Source organism: Myiozetetes cayanensis, unplaced genomic scaffold (assembly GCF_022539395.1).
Source record: "Myiozetetes cayanensis isolate MyiCay16 unplaced genomic scaffold, myiCay2020 scf3, whole genome shotgun sequence".
NCBI classification, from domain to species: Eukaryota; Metazoa; Chordata; class Aves; order Passeriformes; family Tyrannidae; genus Myiozetetes; species Myiozetetes cayanensis.
In genome coordinates this window covers 57503442-57522738 of record NW_026087521.1, presented here as the reverse complement: position 1 = coordinate 57522738, position 19297 = coordinate 57503442, and the positions used below count along the sequence as shown (strand labels likewise).

The window sequence follows — 19297 nt, the reverse complement described above, 5'->3', positions numbered from 1 at the left end:
TTTAGGAAGTGTGTGGGGATATTCTCGTGTTATTTAAAAGCAAACTTCTTATACATTGGAAATACTGAACCACACAGGTCTTAAGGCAGAGCTTGTTCTAGAGTTTTTATTTTCTGATGTGATTTTGTTCTTTAGCTAGCTAGTTCTTCCTTGAGTTGTAAGTAATTAAGTTTTGTTTACTGTATAAGTACACCTATTACTTCATCTAGACCTGTACCTTTAATAAAGGTCAAGCCCAAAAAATTGCTGACACAGTGAAAATGGAAATTATCCTTAATACTAAACCAAGTCAACATACAGAATAATGCAAATTCAAAGTGGCATAAGTCAGAAAAATAGTGTAGTGCTTCTAACTGACTCATGGCTCTAATGCAAATCCATGTTCTAATGTTTTGTCTCAGTCCTTCCAGACAAGGTAAATCTAAGCTTTAGAAGTAACCTTGCTGTGGAAATCTGTCAAGGAGCATAACCTTATTGATTTTGAGGAGATACCTGGAAAAGTTTCAGTTCCTGTAAGTCCTTAGGGAAATGCAGTCCTGATTCCCAGAAGGTAAGCCTTCAGTTCCACACTCAGTTTCTAGTTTTAAAAGGGGTGGACAGCAATAATTTCTGCACAGATGTTGAAGTCATCTTACACTCACTTGTAAGTTGGAGCCCTCTGGTTAAGGGGGTGTTCCATATTGAGGTTGTAATGGAGTGCTCTGTGTTGGTTACAGCTACATCAGCATCCCTTATGAATTCTCTGGGGCTTTGAAAAACAAATTTAAGCCATATTGTTCAACTCATGACCAGTTTTTAATCAAATAGTGAATTTGGGACTTTAGAAATTGCTTCGGAAGCCTAATTGCCGATACTGAAAATCCTCTAATAATCAGTATAATAATTCTTATAATAAAGTAATTGCTAAAGCTTTTCCCCCCCCATGTTACAATTCAAGGTTGGCAAGAGTAGTTGCTTGTGCACTCATATGGACAACTAGGAAATGGGTACTTCCTGGAGACAGAAGGATCTGAAAGGAGTAGGGGCAAGTGGATTTACAGAAATTTCCCTCTTCCATCCACTGTTTTTGGTTGCTGGTGCTCGGAGGCCTGGATGTGAGCTGGCGTCCAGAGGCACACTGGTTGGCTTCTTCCCCGGGATGAATTCATGGGACAAGGGATTGTTTGGATGGAAGGTTTTCAGAGTATTACAGGGTTGTTGATATAGTAAGGAGTGTGTGACAGCTGGGAGGAAAGGTTCTGCTCTTGTTGCTCGAGATTATTTACACCAATATTAAATAATTCAAATGGGATTTTCTGTGCTCGGAGCTTTGTGCCCTGAACTGCTCTTTGTAAGACCAAAATTACTTTGAAGGCTGTGAAGTGAGGGCCTGAGCTGCTGGATGGTCGGTCATTTTCTAGGCAGCAATGCTGGAATTTATCCTGCATGAATATTAGTTATAAATTTAGAAACCTTAATCCTATGAAACAGATTTAAGAAGAAGAGTAGAATGGAGAGTGGGTGAAAAGATATGTAAAACGAAGATAGAATGAAAAGGTACCTCTAACCTTACAATATGAAGTAAGTTGTGGGTTCTCATAAAATAATATAGATACACCAAGTAAAACTGGGGCTAGTTTTGTTACAGTAATGTTTAGGGAACCTATTGTGTTGGGTATTAGAACAACTTTCCTTTAAATTTTTTAGTTCTCAGAGAGTTTGGAAAGTTAAAACCATATGAGTGGTTTTTTACATCACTGTGTTATGTTCGATCTCAATTACGTTTCCTTACATTTGTGTTCAGTGACTGAGATAACTCCACAGACTTTGAATGACATCCTGTTTAACTGTGAGGACAAGTTAAACTTGAGTGGGATGTAAAGCATCTTGCAGCTAATATTCTGCAGTAGTGTATCTCAAAGGATAAGTGAAAGAATTCTTTTGTTTTGCATAGCATGGGAAAGGCTGTAGCTAAATACTCTGTCTGACTTTGGGTCCCAGCCTCAAGAAATGCTTGGTCTAGCTGAGGAGAGTCTAGGGAAGAATAATAAGTGATCTAAAGTCTAGAAGGTCAGATCTTTGAAGAAAGACTGAAAAAACCCCTGAGATTAAAAAAGAAATGGAAATTGTCAAATCTATTGCAAAGAAGAATCCAAATAAGTCATTCACCAGCTTGTGGCCATTACTACCAGAAGTAGTGAGTTTGAATGGTAGCAGAGGAGATGGTTTCATGTTACTCTGAGATAATTTTCCTTATGGCTAGGTACAGGGAAGCATTAAAATAGACTTTCTTAACTTATTTATAAAATGCCCATTAATAGATTATCACCTCCACAGACAAACATATGTCAGGAATGATGGGGGAAAGTTGATCCAGGTGTAGAAAAGACGATGGCTTGATAACCTCTCATCTTTTTTTCCTTAGGCCTTTTTATGATTTTTTTGTGGCAAGGTAGATAGAATGTTAGCACACAACTTTGAAATACCTGAGTTTATTTGGGATATTAAAGAGATTTCTGCTTATGATGTTTTTCCCAAAAGGCAATAGGATTAACAGCTCTGTCCTGTGGAAGCTTGTTTGATTACACAGAAGTTGCTTAATAGAGTAGTGGCTTCTGAAAAGTTTTGATGTCTTGGGAGGCTTGTTTCTTGTCTCTGTGGATATCCACAAAGTGTTTGGGTACAGAATGTTTAGTACTGATATTTTTTTGTTGTTGTTAATTTATGTTGTTGCTTAAGCCACTAATGCTATTCCCGTTTGTGTTTTGTTGTGTATTTTGTTTTAAACTCAATGACTTTTTATTTTTCAAGCTGTTCTAATAATATCCTTCTTGACGCTTGTTTAGCCAGGAATGGCAGTTCTGTTGTTCCATGAAGTTAAAAATACTGTAGAACAAATAAGATTTGGGTTTTGGTTGATTTTTTTTTTCTTTTTTAAATAATGAAGGTACCTTTTGATGGCAGGTATTTTTTAGAACAAACTGATAAACCCCATAGGTTTCCTTAAGGCTGCAATATTCCACTTTGTTAACTCGTCACAAATCTGTAGTTCAGGTTAATTAATTGTTACATCTATAGAAAAATTTGACTGCATGAAATATTTTGGAGGGAATTTGATTTAGAAGGAAGTCTAATTTTATTTGTACTTAGAAGAGAAACAAAACAAGGCTTGAATTGATCATGAAATTTCTAACTGTTTTCCAGTCCAGCCTCTCATAAAAACTGTTTCAGGTGTAGCAGGTTTTTTTCTTTTTCTTTCTGAGATGCACTCTGACCAAGTGCAAGTTTTATTTTCAGTTTGAACCACTCGCCTCTGGAGGGTGGTGAAATGCACAGTAGAGTAGAAATCCCTGCAGTTAGACCCAAGTCACCACGTGGTGCTCTGACACCCAGAGCTGGAGGTTTTGCCATTTTCTGGGCCTGTCTCACACGGCTTAGCCAGGTCTGCTCCCTTGGGCCACCTTGGTACCAAGCAGGTCCTGTCCTCATTTGGTTCAACTCAGTAATGCTGTAGGAAATTGCCATCACTTCTGCTGGATTAGTTTTCCACAGACTTAGTGAATGGAATCTCTCCAACATGGGAAGCGCTCAGTGGGCCCCTAAACGCTTGTCAGGGGGGAGTAGTGGTAGTATGGTGTGTCTGTGTCCCCTTTTCTGATTTGATTTTATAAATCATCTTTTCCCCATGAAACTGCACTAGCCTTCGTTTTTTATATTTGAATGAGAAGTCATGTTCAGCTGAGATTTCCTTCACTGGACTTGCCAGGTTTAAGTCTTAACACCTTGGACCTGATGCTCTTGAGCTTCCCGTGCTGGGTTGTAACAACCTGACTTGGTGTCTCTGGAGCCCTTCTGAGCAAGCCGTGCCTTTCCCAGAAATAGGATTGCAGCCATGGCTTTGCCAGGGACGGGAAGGTGTCTGGGAGCTTCTTGTGTGGCAAGTGTAGGTTTCCAGCAGCTTTGACCACGTGAGAGTTCTGGGTACAGTGTTTCGTTTTTCGAGGTGTGAGGTGGTTTTCGTAATTTTCAACTGTTCACACATCTGTGTGTGAACACAGCTACTTTCTCATAGCTGGTGCAGGATACAGAAGTCAGCATGCAAGATACATGTTTCTTTGCTTCAGCTTTTTTCTTCCAGTTGCTCTTGAGCTTTTTGAGTGTATAATGGAATCATCCAAATCTTTCCTCCTGTGCACAGCTTCTTTCCAGAATGATAAAATATGTACTCATTCAACTGATTCCCTCTTCTATGGCCAGTGTTACAGAAGGCTGGTTGATGCAGAATCTTTTTTTCTTTTTTTTTCTGCTTTTTTCCCACTGTTTCTTTTTTTCCTGCTTAAACCCCTTACTGCAAGTATTTGTCTTGTTACTCTACCTGTTTAGCATTTGTGAGTCTTGGAGGAGCAGCAACAGTGCCTTTCTTTGTTCTGTTTCTGATGATATCTTATGAAAGTGGACCCTAGCAAAGAAGGGTGAAGCAGGCAAGGGTCTAATTTGTAACCCTTCCCAGAGACTGAAGGTGCTGTCAGTTCAGGCAGGAGTTTTGAGGGAGCAGTGCTAGTTATTGTCCTGCCATGGCACTCCCCAACCAACACAAGCGTTTAAGTTCAGTGAACAGAACCTGTGCTCTCTTAAAAATGCAGCCTGTTCTGCAGTGCTCAACAAGTGCTCAGCATCAAATGGATTTTCCACACTATCTGTATTAAATTCAGGAGATCGCAGGAGTGTGTTTGAGCAGGTGAAATAATTTTGTGGTTTCTCCCAAGGGTACCTACACAAAGCTCGGCATGAAGGGGCAATTCAGTTTCTATGTGGAAGGTACCAACTTTGTTTAAAATCTTTTTTCTAGGAGACAAGTAAGAAAGGTTGTTAATAAACAAAATGAACTTAGTTTAAAAATGTGTTGCATAACTACGTGGCTAGGAATTATTTTTTTTGACCTCAAAAAGGGAGATGCCAGCTCTGATATCTTCATCTGTTCCATAGTGAGGCCCCTTGAACAGTATCATTATTAGTAAAGCTGTTGTTAAATGCCCCGATAAGTAGTAAATACTTTTCAAATACAGTTACGTTGTGTTCAGTCAACGTTTTCTGACCCTGGGAGCACAGACTTGGTAACTTAATTTTTTCCCCCTCTTTATCTCAGATAAAGGGTTTGCTTTGAAGGTAGACATTTCTGAAGCCTGAGTACTGTGTCTAGTTTTTTTATCTCTCAAGTACAAGTTATTTACTAGTGGTGTGTGAAAAGCACTATAAAATCAACCTGAAGTAAAATACATCACTGTGGCTAAGAAGTTGGTAGTATCTAGGTGTTTGGAACTGGGTGGTTGTATATTGGTACCTCAGTCTTTGATCTGGTTTTGTAAATTTATTCATCAAACTTGATAGGTCAAACATTCCCTCTAATTGGTTTAAGTAATGTAGATTTAAATGTGTCTTTTAGTATCACCTAAGGTGTCTTCAGAAGGGATTTCTTTAAGTGTTCTCGTAATTGTGCTAGAATGCTGTTTGTATTGTCTCTTGTGACATTTTTAAGCCTATGTCCATCGTTCAGAATTAACTTTTTCCAGACTGTAGGTTAAGTAGTTAGAGAGTATAAAGTTTTTCTTTAACTCTTCTCATTCTGTGATGGGTGGCAAGGAGCCAATTCTGCCTTTTAAATGAGTTCATTTTTGAAGTTGATACGAGGGTTACTAAGGCAGGATGGTCTGCTGAGTAGAACGTAGAGTGCTGTTTAGGAGAATGTGGTTTCTGTGGCAGTTCCTATTTGAGTGTTTTCTGTGACTGGGAGCAAGTTACTTGTGTTTTAAAAAGAAAAAAAATAGTATATTTGCTCTGTTCCAGCTTTTGAGACCTGTTTGTGATAAAATGGGGTACATTAGTTGCTTTATTGTATCACAGATATTTCTAAACAAGCAGAATATATTTGTACTTGACCAAACAATTACAGCTGTCTTTTACACTTTCTAATCAGTTGGTAGGAAACACATGCATAGTGTAGTAATAGTTTAGTGGTGGAATATTGCAAAGTGTATAACAAATTATTTTATGGATTGATAAAACGAACTTTTAAATAGATGCTGATTATCTTTTCTGGATAGTCTAATTAATTGTGTGCTCTGGCAAGGAGAGAGAAGAATTAAGTTCTGTAGTTCAGCTGAGACTTGAGTTTATTTGTTTTGTCATTTTAATTAATATGACCCAAGCTGTGTAAGAGCTCTGCTCGACTACCACTTGCTTCTTATAGGCAATTATTGTAATTAGCTGGCTGGCTGCTTGCTTTCCATCACAAACATAACTTGTGTTCAGCTTAAGGTGTGCAGAGAAATAGTCTGGTGTATTCATGATAATCTTTTTTAAATGTCACCTCTGCATGGGTTTAACACTATTGAGATTCTGTGGTAGTTACCTGTATAAAGGAAAATTGCATTCTTAAATGAGTTAGAAAATCTGGATAGTTGTTTTGGGGGTTTTTTTCCCCCTCTCTTTTTTTTTTTTTTTTTTTTTTTTTTTTTTAAAAAAACCTTTGACTGTTAGGGAGAAGTTGTTAAATTAATGGATGTAAATACAGTGAATTGTACCAGAACTGAGTCTGTGCGTGATCTTCGTGACTACTGAATTAATACCAAAGTGAATAAAAGGGACTACTAGTACTGCAGCACAAAAGCCGTGAGGAATATGGAATTAAAGATTTAGCTGTGCAACTGGTGGTTAATGATTTAAATGAAGGATGCAGACAGCTCTTATTTTTCCACACACTGCTGTTCTACTGTGGTAAGAGAACATTTGTTAACTTTCCTTTTTATAGTGCTTGGAGGCATATTCTACTTAGCAGCAAGCAGCAAAGATGGCAGGTGATGGAAAAAGTGGGGGAATGAAAGAGAATTGAAACCCAGACAGAAGGGCTGCTGCTTCATGGTAGCCCAAATCCACCTAACTGTGGGCTATAGAGAGGAAAGGTGACTTTTCACCGGCTCAGGTGATCACTGGGTCCTTTGCCAAGCTGTTTCAGCACAGTAGGCTGGCAGAAGGCTAACCTTGACAAAGAGAACAATTTTTTGCTTGTTCAGCATCTGAAATGGTTCATCCAAAGGTTTATGTGCTGGAGAAAAGAGCAAGGAAGGGTGCAGGAGTAAATAGCCAAGGACAATGTGATAATTGCACCCACCATCTAGGCTGGTGTGAGCTGCAGAGGAGACAGTGCCAAAGGCTCCTGGTGGCTTTGTTCTCACAGAAAAACTGCTTGGTTATGTTACAGGATAGACTTCACTGAGCTTTCTCCTTTAAAGTTTTTCCATGTATTTGAAAATATATTTTTAAACACTTACAAGGTGTAATGAACATTTGAAGTGTCAATTCCTTTGTTAAAGAGGAGGCAAGTTAAGGGGCAAAGGCCTGACAGACTGAAAGACTATTCTGCTTTAAGAGTAGAGTTGAATGATGAGCGATTCAGTTTGTGTTTAGAATTAATGAAAGGAAAAGATATAGATATCTTTCACTTAATGTTCTTGTATCTCTCGTTTCTTTGCAAACCATCAGTTGCAACTGAGAGTAAGGTAACACCCAGATTTGGGGTGGTGGAAGGCCCCCAGTTAAAGAAAGCAAGTTTTTATTGAATGCGTTTGTCTTAGAATTACGCAATTAGTCTGCTACTGATTTTTTTTCCATAGAGTTTCTGCAGTGAACTCCTGAAAGATGGTACTCTCATACTTGAGTGTTACCTTAGCAAAATGCTTCCTAGTTTTTTGGAGAAGGGTGGAAGTTGTTGGGTGTTTGGTTTTGGTGGGGTGGTGGTGTTTAACAGGCACAGTGTCAGAACAGATGTAGTTGAAACCTGTGTTGCTGGTTCCGAGTTAGTCTTTCCTTCCTAAAAAGTGTTACCTGTTAAATGGAAAATAGCTTTTCATCTTGAAGCCTTTTTAATATTTTATTAACTGCTGTGCTTACAGCAGGTGCTTGCTGATCACATTACTGTATTAGTTGACCTACTTATGATCTTTGTCGTCAGGCAGGATGGTACAAAAAGTGCTTTACCCCTTCTGGAGGGTTTTCCTTCCTGAATATAATTTTCTGTATCTTCACCAGGGCCATTCTTTGTTAGTCTAAAAAGATATGTTCATAGACTTTTGTGGAAAAAGAGATAAGGGATCCTTTTTCTCTTGGCTACAGTAACTTCTATAGATATTGTTGTCTGTAACTTATCCACTCGTCTGTGGTTGTAAATTTTATCAGACTCGTTTTTAACTGCCTAGGTACAAACTTTGATAGTGTATTTCCATTACTGGCTGTCTCAGACATTTTGAAGGACCTATAAATAAAAATGATAAAAACAATTCACCAAGATTAATAAAAAGCTGGGAAATGAGGTAGGAAAGACAGCCTTGATGCTGATGTTCTTGTCACTTGTGTAAATTCTCATGTGAAACCCACTGCAAGCTGGTTTTCAATTCATTAAAATTTTTCTGCTGTTAGTATTTTTCACACTTGTTCAATAAAAAGTTTAATTACACTCTTGAAAACGTGGTAAGCGCGAAGAGCCAGCAGATAGTAGGGAAAATGGAAAAATGAGCACAGCGGATGTGCAAGTTGCGAGAAACTTCCACTGAGTGATGGAGAAGAGGTGGAGTCTGGAGTATCGGAAGAAGGAAAGGACTGTCCTTCCCACTGTATGCGCATGTTCCAGCAGGTGCCTGCAGAAAATGAAAAGCAAGCTTTGTAATAATTAAGAAGAGGAATAGGACCATTCAGGATGGATAAGGGGGAAAGTACCTGAAGGAATGTTACCAAAATGTGAGAAATAGGTAACAGTGATTTTCAGTGTAGAAACTCAAAAACGCAACCTCTGCACGTTGATATGCACATGGTGAGGTGGAGTACTGTGTTATTAACCCCATGCCTGTGTCCTCTTGCCTCTCTTGCACCCAAGCACTTTGCTTTCCAGTTAGTCAATACATTAGTCCAGCTAAGGATGATCTTGTACATGACATTTTCTGATAAAGTGGATCCTGGCTCAGTGGACCAAACCATTGAATTGATTGTGTAAGAAAGAAGCCTGAAAGGACTGATTAGAATAATATTGGATATGTATTGATGATTTTAAACAGTTTCCAAGTAAAATGCCTAATTTTTTTATTTGTTATTACATTGTTGGTTCTGACAGAGTATTCTCTATCATCACCAAATGTGATAATCCAAATTCAGGACATCCCATGCTTGGACAAATAATGGCCTTTTTTTTTTTTTTTTGTCTTCTACAAAATATGAATCATACAGACTTAGAGGTGGGATGTGCTGCGAGATCTGAGTGCTGATGCCAGGGTCAAAAAGTATGAAAGATTAGTTTGCTTTGTATTGTCTCGGGTACTGCACCTTTTGACAGGCAGCAAAGGATGTGAAATAACTTTGGCTTAGAGCCTCACATTTGTGGAGCCACAGTCCTCCCTGAACAGAATGGATTTAGGCTTCTTCTGTATCTGACTTGCCTCTGGCTTGAAATAGGTCATCATCTTTATTGCATTGCAAGGGAGTGCTTATTTGCAAAATTAATGCACAATTATCCACAATCGGCAGATTCAAGTTGATATATTCCAGTATATCTGGAATATTTCCAGTCGTCTGGCTGCCTGTGTCTGTTAGCCTGCGTCAGCTTCCTTGTGTCAGCAGCACTAAAAGGAGAATCAAATCTAATCTCTTGTGATAGAGAATAACCTTAACCTAATGCTACCAGATAGGACAGAAACATTTATTTGATGCTTTTTTTGGAAAAATGATAAGGTTATCCAAGCTGTAAAGCATTCATTACTTTTTCATGGAACTACAACGAAACAGGGTGTCTCACATCCCAGTGCCGTTTCCTGTGGAAGGGGACTGTTCTTGCATGTGGGCAGTACTAGATGCACTGCAGATTTCCTTCAGAATGCGTTAAGATTTCTAGCAACTGTCTCTTAGGCTGGCATCGATTTTTGTGTTTCTGTGAGATACTTGGCAGTTGTGGGTTTACGGTTTCCTATAGGTGTGGAGCTTCATAAATGCAGTGGAGTACCCGTAAGAGTAAGAAAAAATAAGTCTGTTCTTTCTTAATAACCATCAGACTTCTGCAGTTTTCTTTTATTTCTAGAGAATAGTGTGAATAAAGAGTGGATAAAGGGATTACTTTAATCTTTAAAAACTTGGGTTTATTCTGTTGTGTAGGAACAAGCTCTTTGGTCCAGAACTGATTGATAAAAGGATTCCGTATGTCATTTTTTGCTGTCTCTGTTGTTAGGTAGTTCTTTGCTGCTTTCCTGGAATGGATTTGCTTATGGGGAATGGGACACTTGCTATTGTACAATTTTTGTACATTTAGGTTTTATCTGGACAGTTTGAACAAACCTGTATGTGTGTGAATGCTGCTGAATTCCAGAGGTGTCATTCTTAAGAACCGAGTGTTTCAGGTTTTTTTCCACAGCAGAGATGGGGATGTATCTTGGCTCGAGGTTGGTAAGGCTGGGCTGTGCACGTGGTGTAAACTTAGAGCTGAGTTGTCTGAACAAGCAGGTCTGTGAGGAGGAAAGACAGGCTGAAGTTGCTGGCTCTGCTGACTGTTGTGAGTGCAACAGGTGTGGTGTAGTGTTTGTGAGGCAGAAGCTGTACTGTGGTGGGCAGAGACAGACTTCTTGGAGTCAGGTGAGGTCGCTTGTTCTGAGTTCTGGTTAGGAGAAGACTTGAGTTCCTTCACTTGAATTGAAGTAACCGTAGGTCCTGCATGGTAGGATGCAATATACCTGTACATGGGTTGATTCTCACAAGGAGCTGGTTACTTAAGGATTGCTCTGGTTTACAAAAAACCTGTGTCTAAGCTTATTCACTGATGTAGAAAGCCAGAAGGTAAGTTCTCTGTAAGTTAAGTACAGGTTGCCACTTAAAAGGGAATTGTGAAGCTCGGAAATTTGTCATGGCATACGTGTTCTTGTGCGTTCTTGGTTAGGACTAGAATATGCTAGTCAATACTAGATTTGTGAAACTTTTCTCATCTTGTCAGAGGACTTCTGATGAATATGGGACACAAAATAGCTTTTCCATTTCTGTGTGCAACAGTAATTATTTGTTGCTATGGTTGACTTTGATAAATTTCTTTCTGCCTTCAACGTACTTTAAACTGTGTGAGAAGCCTTTCTAAGATTATAGAAATATAAAGTTTGCCTGCAAGATTCACTTGTGGAAAGGCTCTTGGTTTACTGCACAGATGTATAGTAGGTAATTCAGGGAAATGTTTTTGGTTCCTCTGAGAAATTTTGTCTTCCATTAGACTTTAATTTCAGCTTCTTCAGGTGAAGATATTTTTACGTAGCCTGGCAGCTGACAGTAAGCTTAAGGGTTTTTTCTTCAATCATAGAATTACAGATTGGTCTGGGTTGGAAGGAACCTTGAAGAATATCCAGTTCCAACCCCCATCCATGGACAGGGACACCTTCCATTAGACCAGGTTGCTCAAAGCCCCATCCAAACTGACCTTGAACACTGTCAGAGATGGGGCATCCATAACCTTGCTGGGCCACCTAAAATAGTCACGCAGTTTTCACACTTGTCATGATATTATTAAGTTAGGAGGAAGATCCCTGCCCTTACTAGACACTCTTTGATCTCTTGCCAGCACATCCTAAATATCGTGCTTCCATTATGCATATTGCTCAGTGTTGCTCAGTTATATTTGTTATTTAGTATCTTCACTGTAAGAGAAGAAAGAAGCAAGTTTGTGGTTATAGACACAAAATAGAAAATAACATACAAGCAAGGAAGTTACTCATTATCAATCCTTTAAAAAAAAAAAAAAGTATTTGGAAACTGTTCTGGTAGGGCCTCCTCCTGCTGGGCACTGGTGAGGCCTCACCCCATGTGCTGTGTCCAGTTTGGGACACTTCCCAATACAAGAGAGACGTAAGAGGGAATCCAGTGAAGAGCCATGAAGATTATTAAGGGCTGGTGAATGGAAAATGGAGCCAGGCTGTCTTCAGCAGTGCCCAGTGACAGGGCCAGGGGCAGTGGACACAAACAGAAACAGGAGGTTCCTTCTGAACATCAGGAAACATTTTTATTGTGAGGGTGAGTGAACACTGGCACAGGTTGCTCATGTAGGCTGTGGAGCTTCCATCCTTGGAGATACTCAAAAACTGTCTAGACATGGTCCTGGGCAGCCTGCTTGAGGAGGGGTTTGGACCAGATGACCTCCAGAGTTCCCTTCCAACCTCAGTCCTTCTGCAATTCTTTATCATTTGTCAGTGGAGAATCTTCCCTCCTCACCTTCCCCACTGCCAGACATTTAAGTAGAGTGAGTTGTTGATGTGGCACAGCAGGTGTTGAGGAAAACCTTTGCTAGGGAAAATTGCCAGAATGACCAAATAAGAGAAGTTTCATTAAATACTAATAAACCTGTTTCTTAAGATAATCCTGAGGTGATACCTAAGATTACAAGAAATTTTCAGTGTTGACAGCATATTGCCAGTTATATAGGAAGTAAACATCCTAATATATTGACACCTTTGTATTGGACAGTTTAGTTGAAATGATGTTGATTCAAGCTTGTTCTTTTCACCAAGCATGCAACTAGCCCTTGCCATCTTGGGAAAAACTAGCAAAACACAGAAATCTTTCTTTTTGCTGCTGGTTGACAGTTTCAGTTTTAATGTGATAAATTGATTGCAAGTTGAGAAGCAAATTGACTTCCACAGTTGCCTCAAGACAACTTGTGTGCAGAATACCTGAGTAGCATACCCTTTGGTGTCCCCCCACATTCCTCACTCTTTATAGTTTGGTTTGCTTGTTCCTGAGCAAACTATTTTTGCTCAACTGCAGCTTTTGATGAAATCATTGTTCTGGTGTCTGTTCTAAAAATTGGTCTAGAAGTGAATCAATCATTAGTTTCCTTCAGGAAATTGCTGCAGATAACTGATATATAGAATTACAATTAGAATGGGTAAATAAGGTGGTGTGCAAAATGCAAGATAGTATTTTAGAGGGGTTTTATTCATTAACTTCTAAATTTAATTAATAAAGCTTGTTTTGATCCAACTTGGATCAGATCCTATTGTTGGTGTCTGCTTTAGAAAATAAAGTTATTTACCTCTTTTTTTGTTCTTGTTTTTTTAAGAGGTAGGTTGTTGCAGTTTGTACATCCAGACTGATCTTGAGGCTGTATATATTTTAATCTGGGAAGTAGAAAAGAGTTAAACTGAAAAAGGCAACAGGAGTCTTTGAACTACCTTTGGAAGAAGCATTCTTTATATTGCCTTCATTTCTTCCATCCCGGGTCTAAAAACTGATGGAATAATTTTTTCGGATAAGTAGTCTGAATAACAGTGCAGATGAAGAATGATTCTCCTTTCTTCCTCCCTTGTCCTCAGCTATAAATTTCTGCATTTGGTTTGACTCAAGTAGCTTCTTACATCAGAGTAGCATTATTGCTTTAGAGGTTTGGGTTTGTGCTTTGCTGCCTTTTTTAGGTATAAATTTGAACTCATGATGCTGTTCACCTACAGTAGTCTCCAAGTCCTAAAGTTAACTCTTTCAGGTTGTGCAGAATGAGTAACAACATGAGTTGCTTCACGATACAATGCCCCAAGTTGTCTCTGTGCACTAGAGGTAAATGTCTTCTCTAGACCGTGTCCAAGGTCTGAAACTTGCAGGGTAGACTTCAGTATAGAAGTCAAGGTGTAGAAGGTACTCTTCAAGATCAAAACATCCCATTCCCATGTAAATAGAACACTAGGTCTAGGTTTTGTGAGTGTTGTTTACACAGATTATTAAGGTTTGATAAAAGAACTCCTTCACTGAACATTATGGTACTGTAGAAATAGGGTTGCAGAGTCTTGCAAGGAAAATACCTGATATGATCCTGATAAACAAGAGAAATAAACCATTCTTAGAAGTTGTTTCAGGGTCCTGAATTTTAAAACCAAATTTGATTTTTCTTTGTTTATCTCAGAAGCAAGCTATTACTGACACTGGATGAACAGGATAGCCTGTTGCACTCCTTTATTGATAACTAAAATTTTTATTATGGATGTATTAAATATCAAGAAAATTTGGGGGGGTTGTTTTAGGACAGATTCTGCAGGGTCCTTTTGATGACTAAAATCTTAATTTTCTGTTTCAGGTGTGGAATATCAAACAGATGATTAAGTTGACTCAAGAACATATAGAAGCACTGCTAGACAAATTTGGAGGAGAGCATAACCCACCATCAATATATTTAGAGGTAAGTTTATGTGGTTCAGTTAATGGTGTGTTATCTTAATCTTATATGAAGCATCTTATGTTAAGACTGAGAATACCTGGAGTAAAAAAGAATATTCTCCTTGCGTATTACAAACTTAACTCTTGGAGGTAGAAAGGAGCTGTATGGGTTTCCTGATACACATCAGTAGGGGAATATCAGTGGTGTGGTCTAATAATTATGTTGGTGCAACTGAAATGTCAAGCGTCCTTTTTAGAGGCCAGGGAGGATAAGATTGTGTGTATGTAATACAGTCATGCTCAAGCAAATATACACATACACATGAAAACATTTCATGAGAGTAACTTTGCCTTTAAAGCAGTTGACTTCACTTTTTTCCCTTTGAAAAATGATCATGCATAATCCAAAAATTGCTGTTACTAGAAGGTAACTTGTTAAATACATAAAATTGTGTGTGTAGTAATATTTTTAAGCCATGTTTAATTAGTCAACTAACTACAAATTAAATGTCTTCTTTCATCATTCTAGATTCATAAAGTTGCGTTGATGTAGGGCCATTAAGAGCTTAAAGAACTGCATGCAAAAGTTACCTCTGTTAGGAGTTAAATGGACATCACTTCCTTCAAACCTGCCCTTTTCTTGCTTCTCTCAAGTATTGAAATAACTGGAGGTCAATCAGATCTCTTTTGTAGTCTTTGTAGCTGCTGCCTAAAGGTACTGGGTAATTAAAAATAAAGATCTCATTATTGGAGGTACTTCTAGCTTTAATCTTAATATGTCAGAGCAGGGCATTAGCTTGATTGTACAAATGTTGATGTTACGTCCTTAACAGTTAAGGTCAAGTGAGGCCCTCCCTAGTTGCTTTACTTACTGCTGATGTGAAATGGGAGTATTGAATCACTGAGTATTGAGTATTGAATCACTGCTAATCACTATTTTAACCACTCGGTGCTATGTATAAGCACACCTCTGTTTTCACATGAACTGGTTCATTCCATATGTCTGGATTTATTATTGCCACATGTATGTGGGTTTCATAAGAGTGTGTATCAAATTGCAGTGATAGTGAGCTTAGTCTGTAGTAAGTGTGGACTACAGGTACTGAAATTGTTGGTTCATTGCAGCCATTTGTCACTTGCTCGTATCTAAATTAAAACTGAGATTCAACACTGGAAGCTCTGTGATTGTTCTGTCGGTCATTGATAGGGGAGAGAGCATTTGCAGTCATAAATATGTACTGGGAGATGATTATGGCAGCATAAAGGGTAAGGTAAGTCTGAAATAGTTGGTGACCACAAACTGGGAAGCTTAAAGTAGATCTGCAAGTTCAGTGGATCCATGTGCCACTGATATGAAACTGCAGCTCTGGCTCATCAGCATGGTAGGGAAGCCCTGCAAGGCAGAGCAGGATGTTCCTCTGCTGCAGTGAGTTCTGCTGGATCGTGGAGACGGGTCTTGTGACAAGTGGTGCTGGTACTGAGTAGGGAGCCATGGCAGGGAAGGTGAAAGTGGCTGACATTCTGCTTTTTCAGTTGAGTTATCCCGTGAGACAGTGAGTCCTGTGAAAAGAGCCCATCATGGTTAAAATGAAAAGCCTTGTTCTTACCAGCTGTTTGGTGTGAGGCTCCTCCACTTCCTCTATTTAGGTGCCTACAGTACTGGCAGCGACTAAACCACTCCCAATTTTCTGGTTTTGTTGGATTAGTTTGCCATCCAGTTAGCAGACTGAACTCGATCATGATGAAGTCCAGGGAGCTGCAAAGCTGTGGCTGAGATTAGGGAAGAGGAAGAACTGGCAGCTTTTAGCCAAGAACCTAGAAAATAGTGTGAGAGAGGAAAGGAACTTCTATTTGGATGGTCATTAGCATGGATTAGATCATCCTTAGATGGATTTATTGAGGTGAACAGGATTAAATGCTGCAATTTGACCTGTAGTTTGTCTAGTGTGTGGATTTCCTGTGATAGAACTCAAATGTGAAAGAAAGAAAGAAAAGAAGTGGATTACTCAGTGCCAGATACTGTCAGAAGCAAGATTACTCTCTACCACTGACTTTTCATTTCATCCGAGCAGCACTTGTCTAGTGTGTTCTTTCTGTGCCTTTTCCACCTTTTTGGCTACTTTTGCCTTGGTCAAGGCAGGGGTTCCATTCTATTATCAGCATTTACTTGGCAGCAGTTTGCCTGAATCTAACCTGTCATTGCTACAGTTTATGTTTTGACTTACTGTATTCCTTCACCTGTCAGAAGAACTGTGATTGCAGCATAGAAGGACAAAGCTATATGTAAAAAGCTCTGATTGTAGTGTGATTAAGTGTGAAAGAACACGTTTGCCTCTAGGAAATGCAGAACTAAGGAAATACAGTAGTTTTGATATGAAGAAAACAGGAGAGTATGTAGAATATACATACAAAGTTTAAGTGGTTCAGTAGATTACTTGTCTATCTCACATCTCTTAAAAATAGCAAACTTCTCATGTACAGAGCTGCTGTGAGATATCAGGCCTGTGACTTCCATGAAGGAGCTTCTTTCCCCATTTATGTCTAGTCTGTTGGTAATTTTCCTGGTGTGTAACTTGAACTGCATCCCCCCTTCCTTTTGTTTCCTTAAATTCATAGAATGGGTTGGGTTAATGGGAAGGGACCTTTAAGGTCATTCAGTTCAGACCCCTCTGCAATGAGAAGGAACATCTTCAGCTATGTCAGATTGCTCAGAGCCCCATCCATCCTGACCTTGAATGTTTCTGGGGATGGGGCATCCACCACCTCTCTGGGCAACCTGTGCCAGTGTTTTACCACCACCATTGTAAGAGTTTTCTTCCTTATGTCTGGTCTGAATCTACCCTCTTTTAGTTTAAAATCATCACCTCTTGTCCTGTCACAACAAGCCCTGCTAAGAAGTCTGTCCCCATCTTTCTTATAGACTCACTTTAAGTATCGAAAGGTCCTTTAGTTATTGGTCAGGTCTTGCTGGAGGGTTTTTATCTCCAGGCTGAACAACCCCAGCTCTCTCAGCCTTTCTTCATAGGAGAAGTGCTTCAGCCCTCTGATCTTCTTCATGGCCCTCCTCTGGACCTGCTCCAACAGGCTGTGTCCTTATGTTGGGGCCCCAGAGCTGGATGCAGCACTCCAGGTGGGGTCTCACAAGAATAGAGTAAAAGGGCAGAATCACCTCCCTTGACCTGCTTCTTTTCATGCAGCCCAGATTGGTTTTCTGGACCATGAGTGCACTTTGCCAGCTCATGTCCACCGTGTCATCCACCAGTACCTACTCTGCAGTGATTGCTCTCAGTCTCTTTGTCCTCCATCATCCTGTATTGATATTGATTTTAAAGTCCTACTGCTGCTCTGATCTCTTTGCATCTCCCTAACATGTGAGCAACTCTTAAGGTCTTTACTGTAGATTGTGACAGTTGATCATCTTTTGAGTGCTATCAGCAAGCATATTGTCTTCTTCTTTTGGAAAAAATTGGAATTAGCCAAAGCTAATTGCTAGGTAAGTACCTGCAAATGAACACTTTTGCTTTCATCCATGCTGCCTTTCACTGTTGCAAACATCTGGTTTTATTGTAAAGCTTTCACCAAAACCATGTTTTTTTGTATGCTTGTGACAAGTTTGACAGCTATCCATCCATCTTCTAGTGCATGGAGTTTCAGTACCAGGGGGTTTGTTTGGTTCTTTTGTACTCCTGTCTGGCTTTTATATCCTTCATTTCTTACACATATAAGTGTTCATGTTAGAGAACTTGCTGCAATCCATGCATTGGCTCCTGACCCTGTGCTGGAGCTACCTCTGTAGGCCTGTCAAGTGGAGTTGTGGTTCAACCTGGCAACAAAATTACTTTTCAATTAAAAGTGAAAGGAAGGGGTGGAGGGGAAACAGAAGCACGTGGGAAAGCTGAAGAATTCAACAAAAAAAAATTCTGAAAATTGAGCATTCAAAGGGTATAGTAAAATTATTTGTGCATGGAATATAACACATACACCTCATTTAAAAATAAGAAGGAATTTATGCCTTAGTTACAGTTGCTCAAGAAATAGAAGCTTTTGTTTCTCTGCTCATCTGAGAGTGAAAAGACAAAATTCTTTTTTCCCCCAGATCTTTTTTTTTTTTTTTTTTTTAAATTCAGCAGAGGGTGTCAATGCATTTTACATCAAAAGAACTTTAAAACTGACAGCTGTTGTTGCAGCCATCATTTCAGGTTTCATCAACTGACTATAAAAGAGGAATGGTTTTATTGAAATATTGAAAGTGATTGACATGTGCTATGTTGAGTTCAACATATATTTAATTATTCCTGCAAGCAGGGGTACTTGGATTCAGGACTATCTCCCTGTCTTGGTCCATCACTCATCGGTGATGGTCTTACAAAGGTGACTGTGGAGCAGGAGGAGAGAGCAGAACCTGCAAGCCTGGGGTGGAAAATTTAAAGTGAAGCTGGGGACAGTGAGTCCCCTTGGCTTGGTCCTCCCACAGCAAGAAAATAGGGACTGAGGAAAGAGAACAAAGCTGAGACACTTTTGAGTGTGTCTGTAAGGTACATGGGTAGGAAACAAAATGAGCAGAAGAAAGAACATTTGTCATTAACCACACAATTTTTATTCTAATCGTTATAATTACTAATAGCTTTGGGAATCTTGTCGATGTTCTCTAATATGATTGTGAGGAAAACTTTTCTGTTTGTCCTGTCTGGAAGAAATAATAAATCTAGCAAACAAAGGCTGTATTTAAATCCAGAAATGGCTTCTAGCTAAATTTCTTTCTTGGATAATCCTAGTTCTTAACTTCTTCTATTCCCTGTGTGTGAGCATGGATCTCAGATCTAACAGAGCCCCAGAAATCACTGTCAAACCATAGAATGGCTCGGGTTAGAAAGGACCTTAAAGATCTTCCAGTTCCAACCCCTCTGACGTGGGCACTGACACCTTATCACTACACCAGGTTGCTCGGGGGTCCATCCAGCCTGGATTTGAGCACTTCATGGATAGGGCTTGCAGAGTTTCTCTGGACAACCTGTTCCACGCCTCACCACCCTCACAGTGAAGAATTTCTTCCTAATATCTAATCTAATATCTAATGTCTCAGTTTAAAGCCATTCCCCCTTGTCCT

General features: G+C 39.4%; 1 protein-coding gene across 2 annotated transcripts in view; it reads left to right on the top strand.

The window, feature by feature from the left end:
- The window catches only part of BRAF (B-Raf proto-oncogene, serine/threonine kinase), an 86362-nt gene that overhangs the window by 1863 nt on the left and 65202 nt on the right, over positions 1-19297 (top strand). For both annotated transcript variants that reach the window (XM_050325475.1, XM_050325476.1), the window contains exon 2: positions 14111-14212. In XM_050325475.1, coding sequence (XP_050181432.1) covers positions 14111-14212 — 102 coding nt within the window. The remainder of the gene's footprint in view (positions 1-14110; positions 14213-19297) is intronic.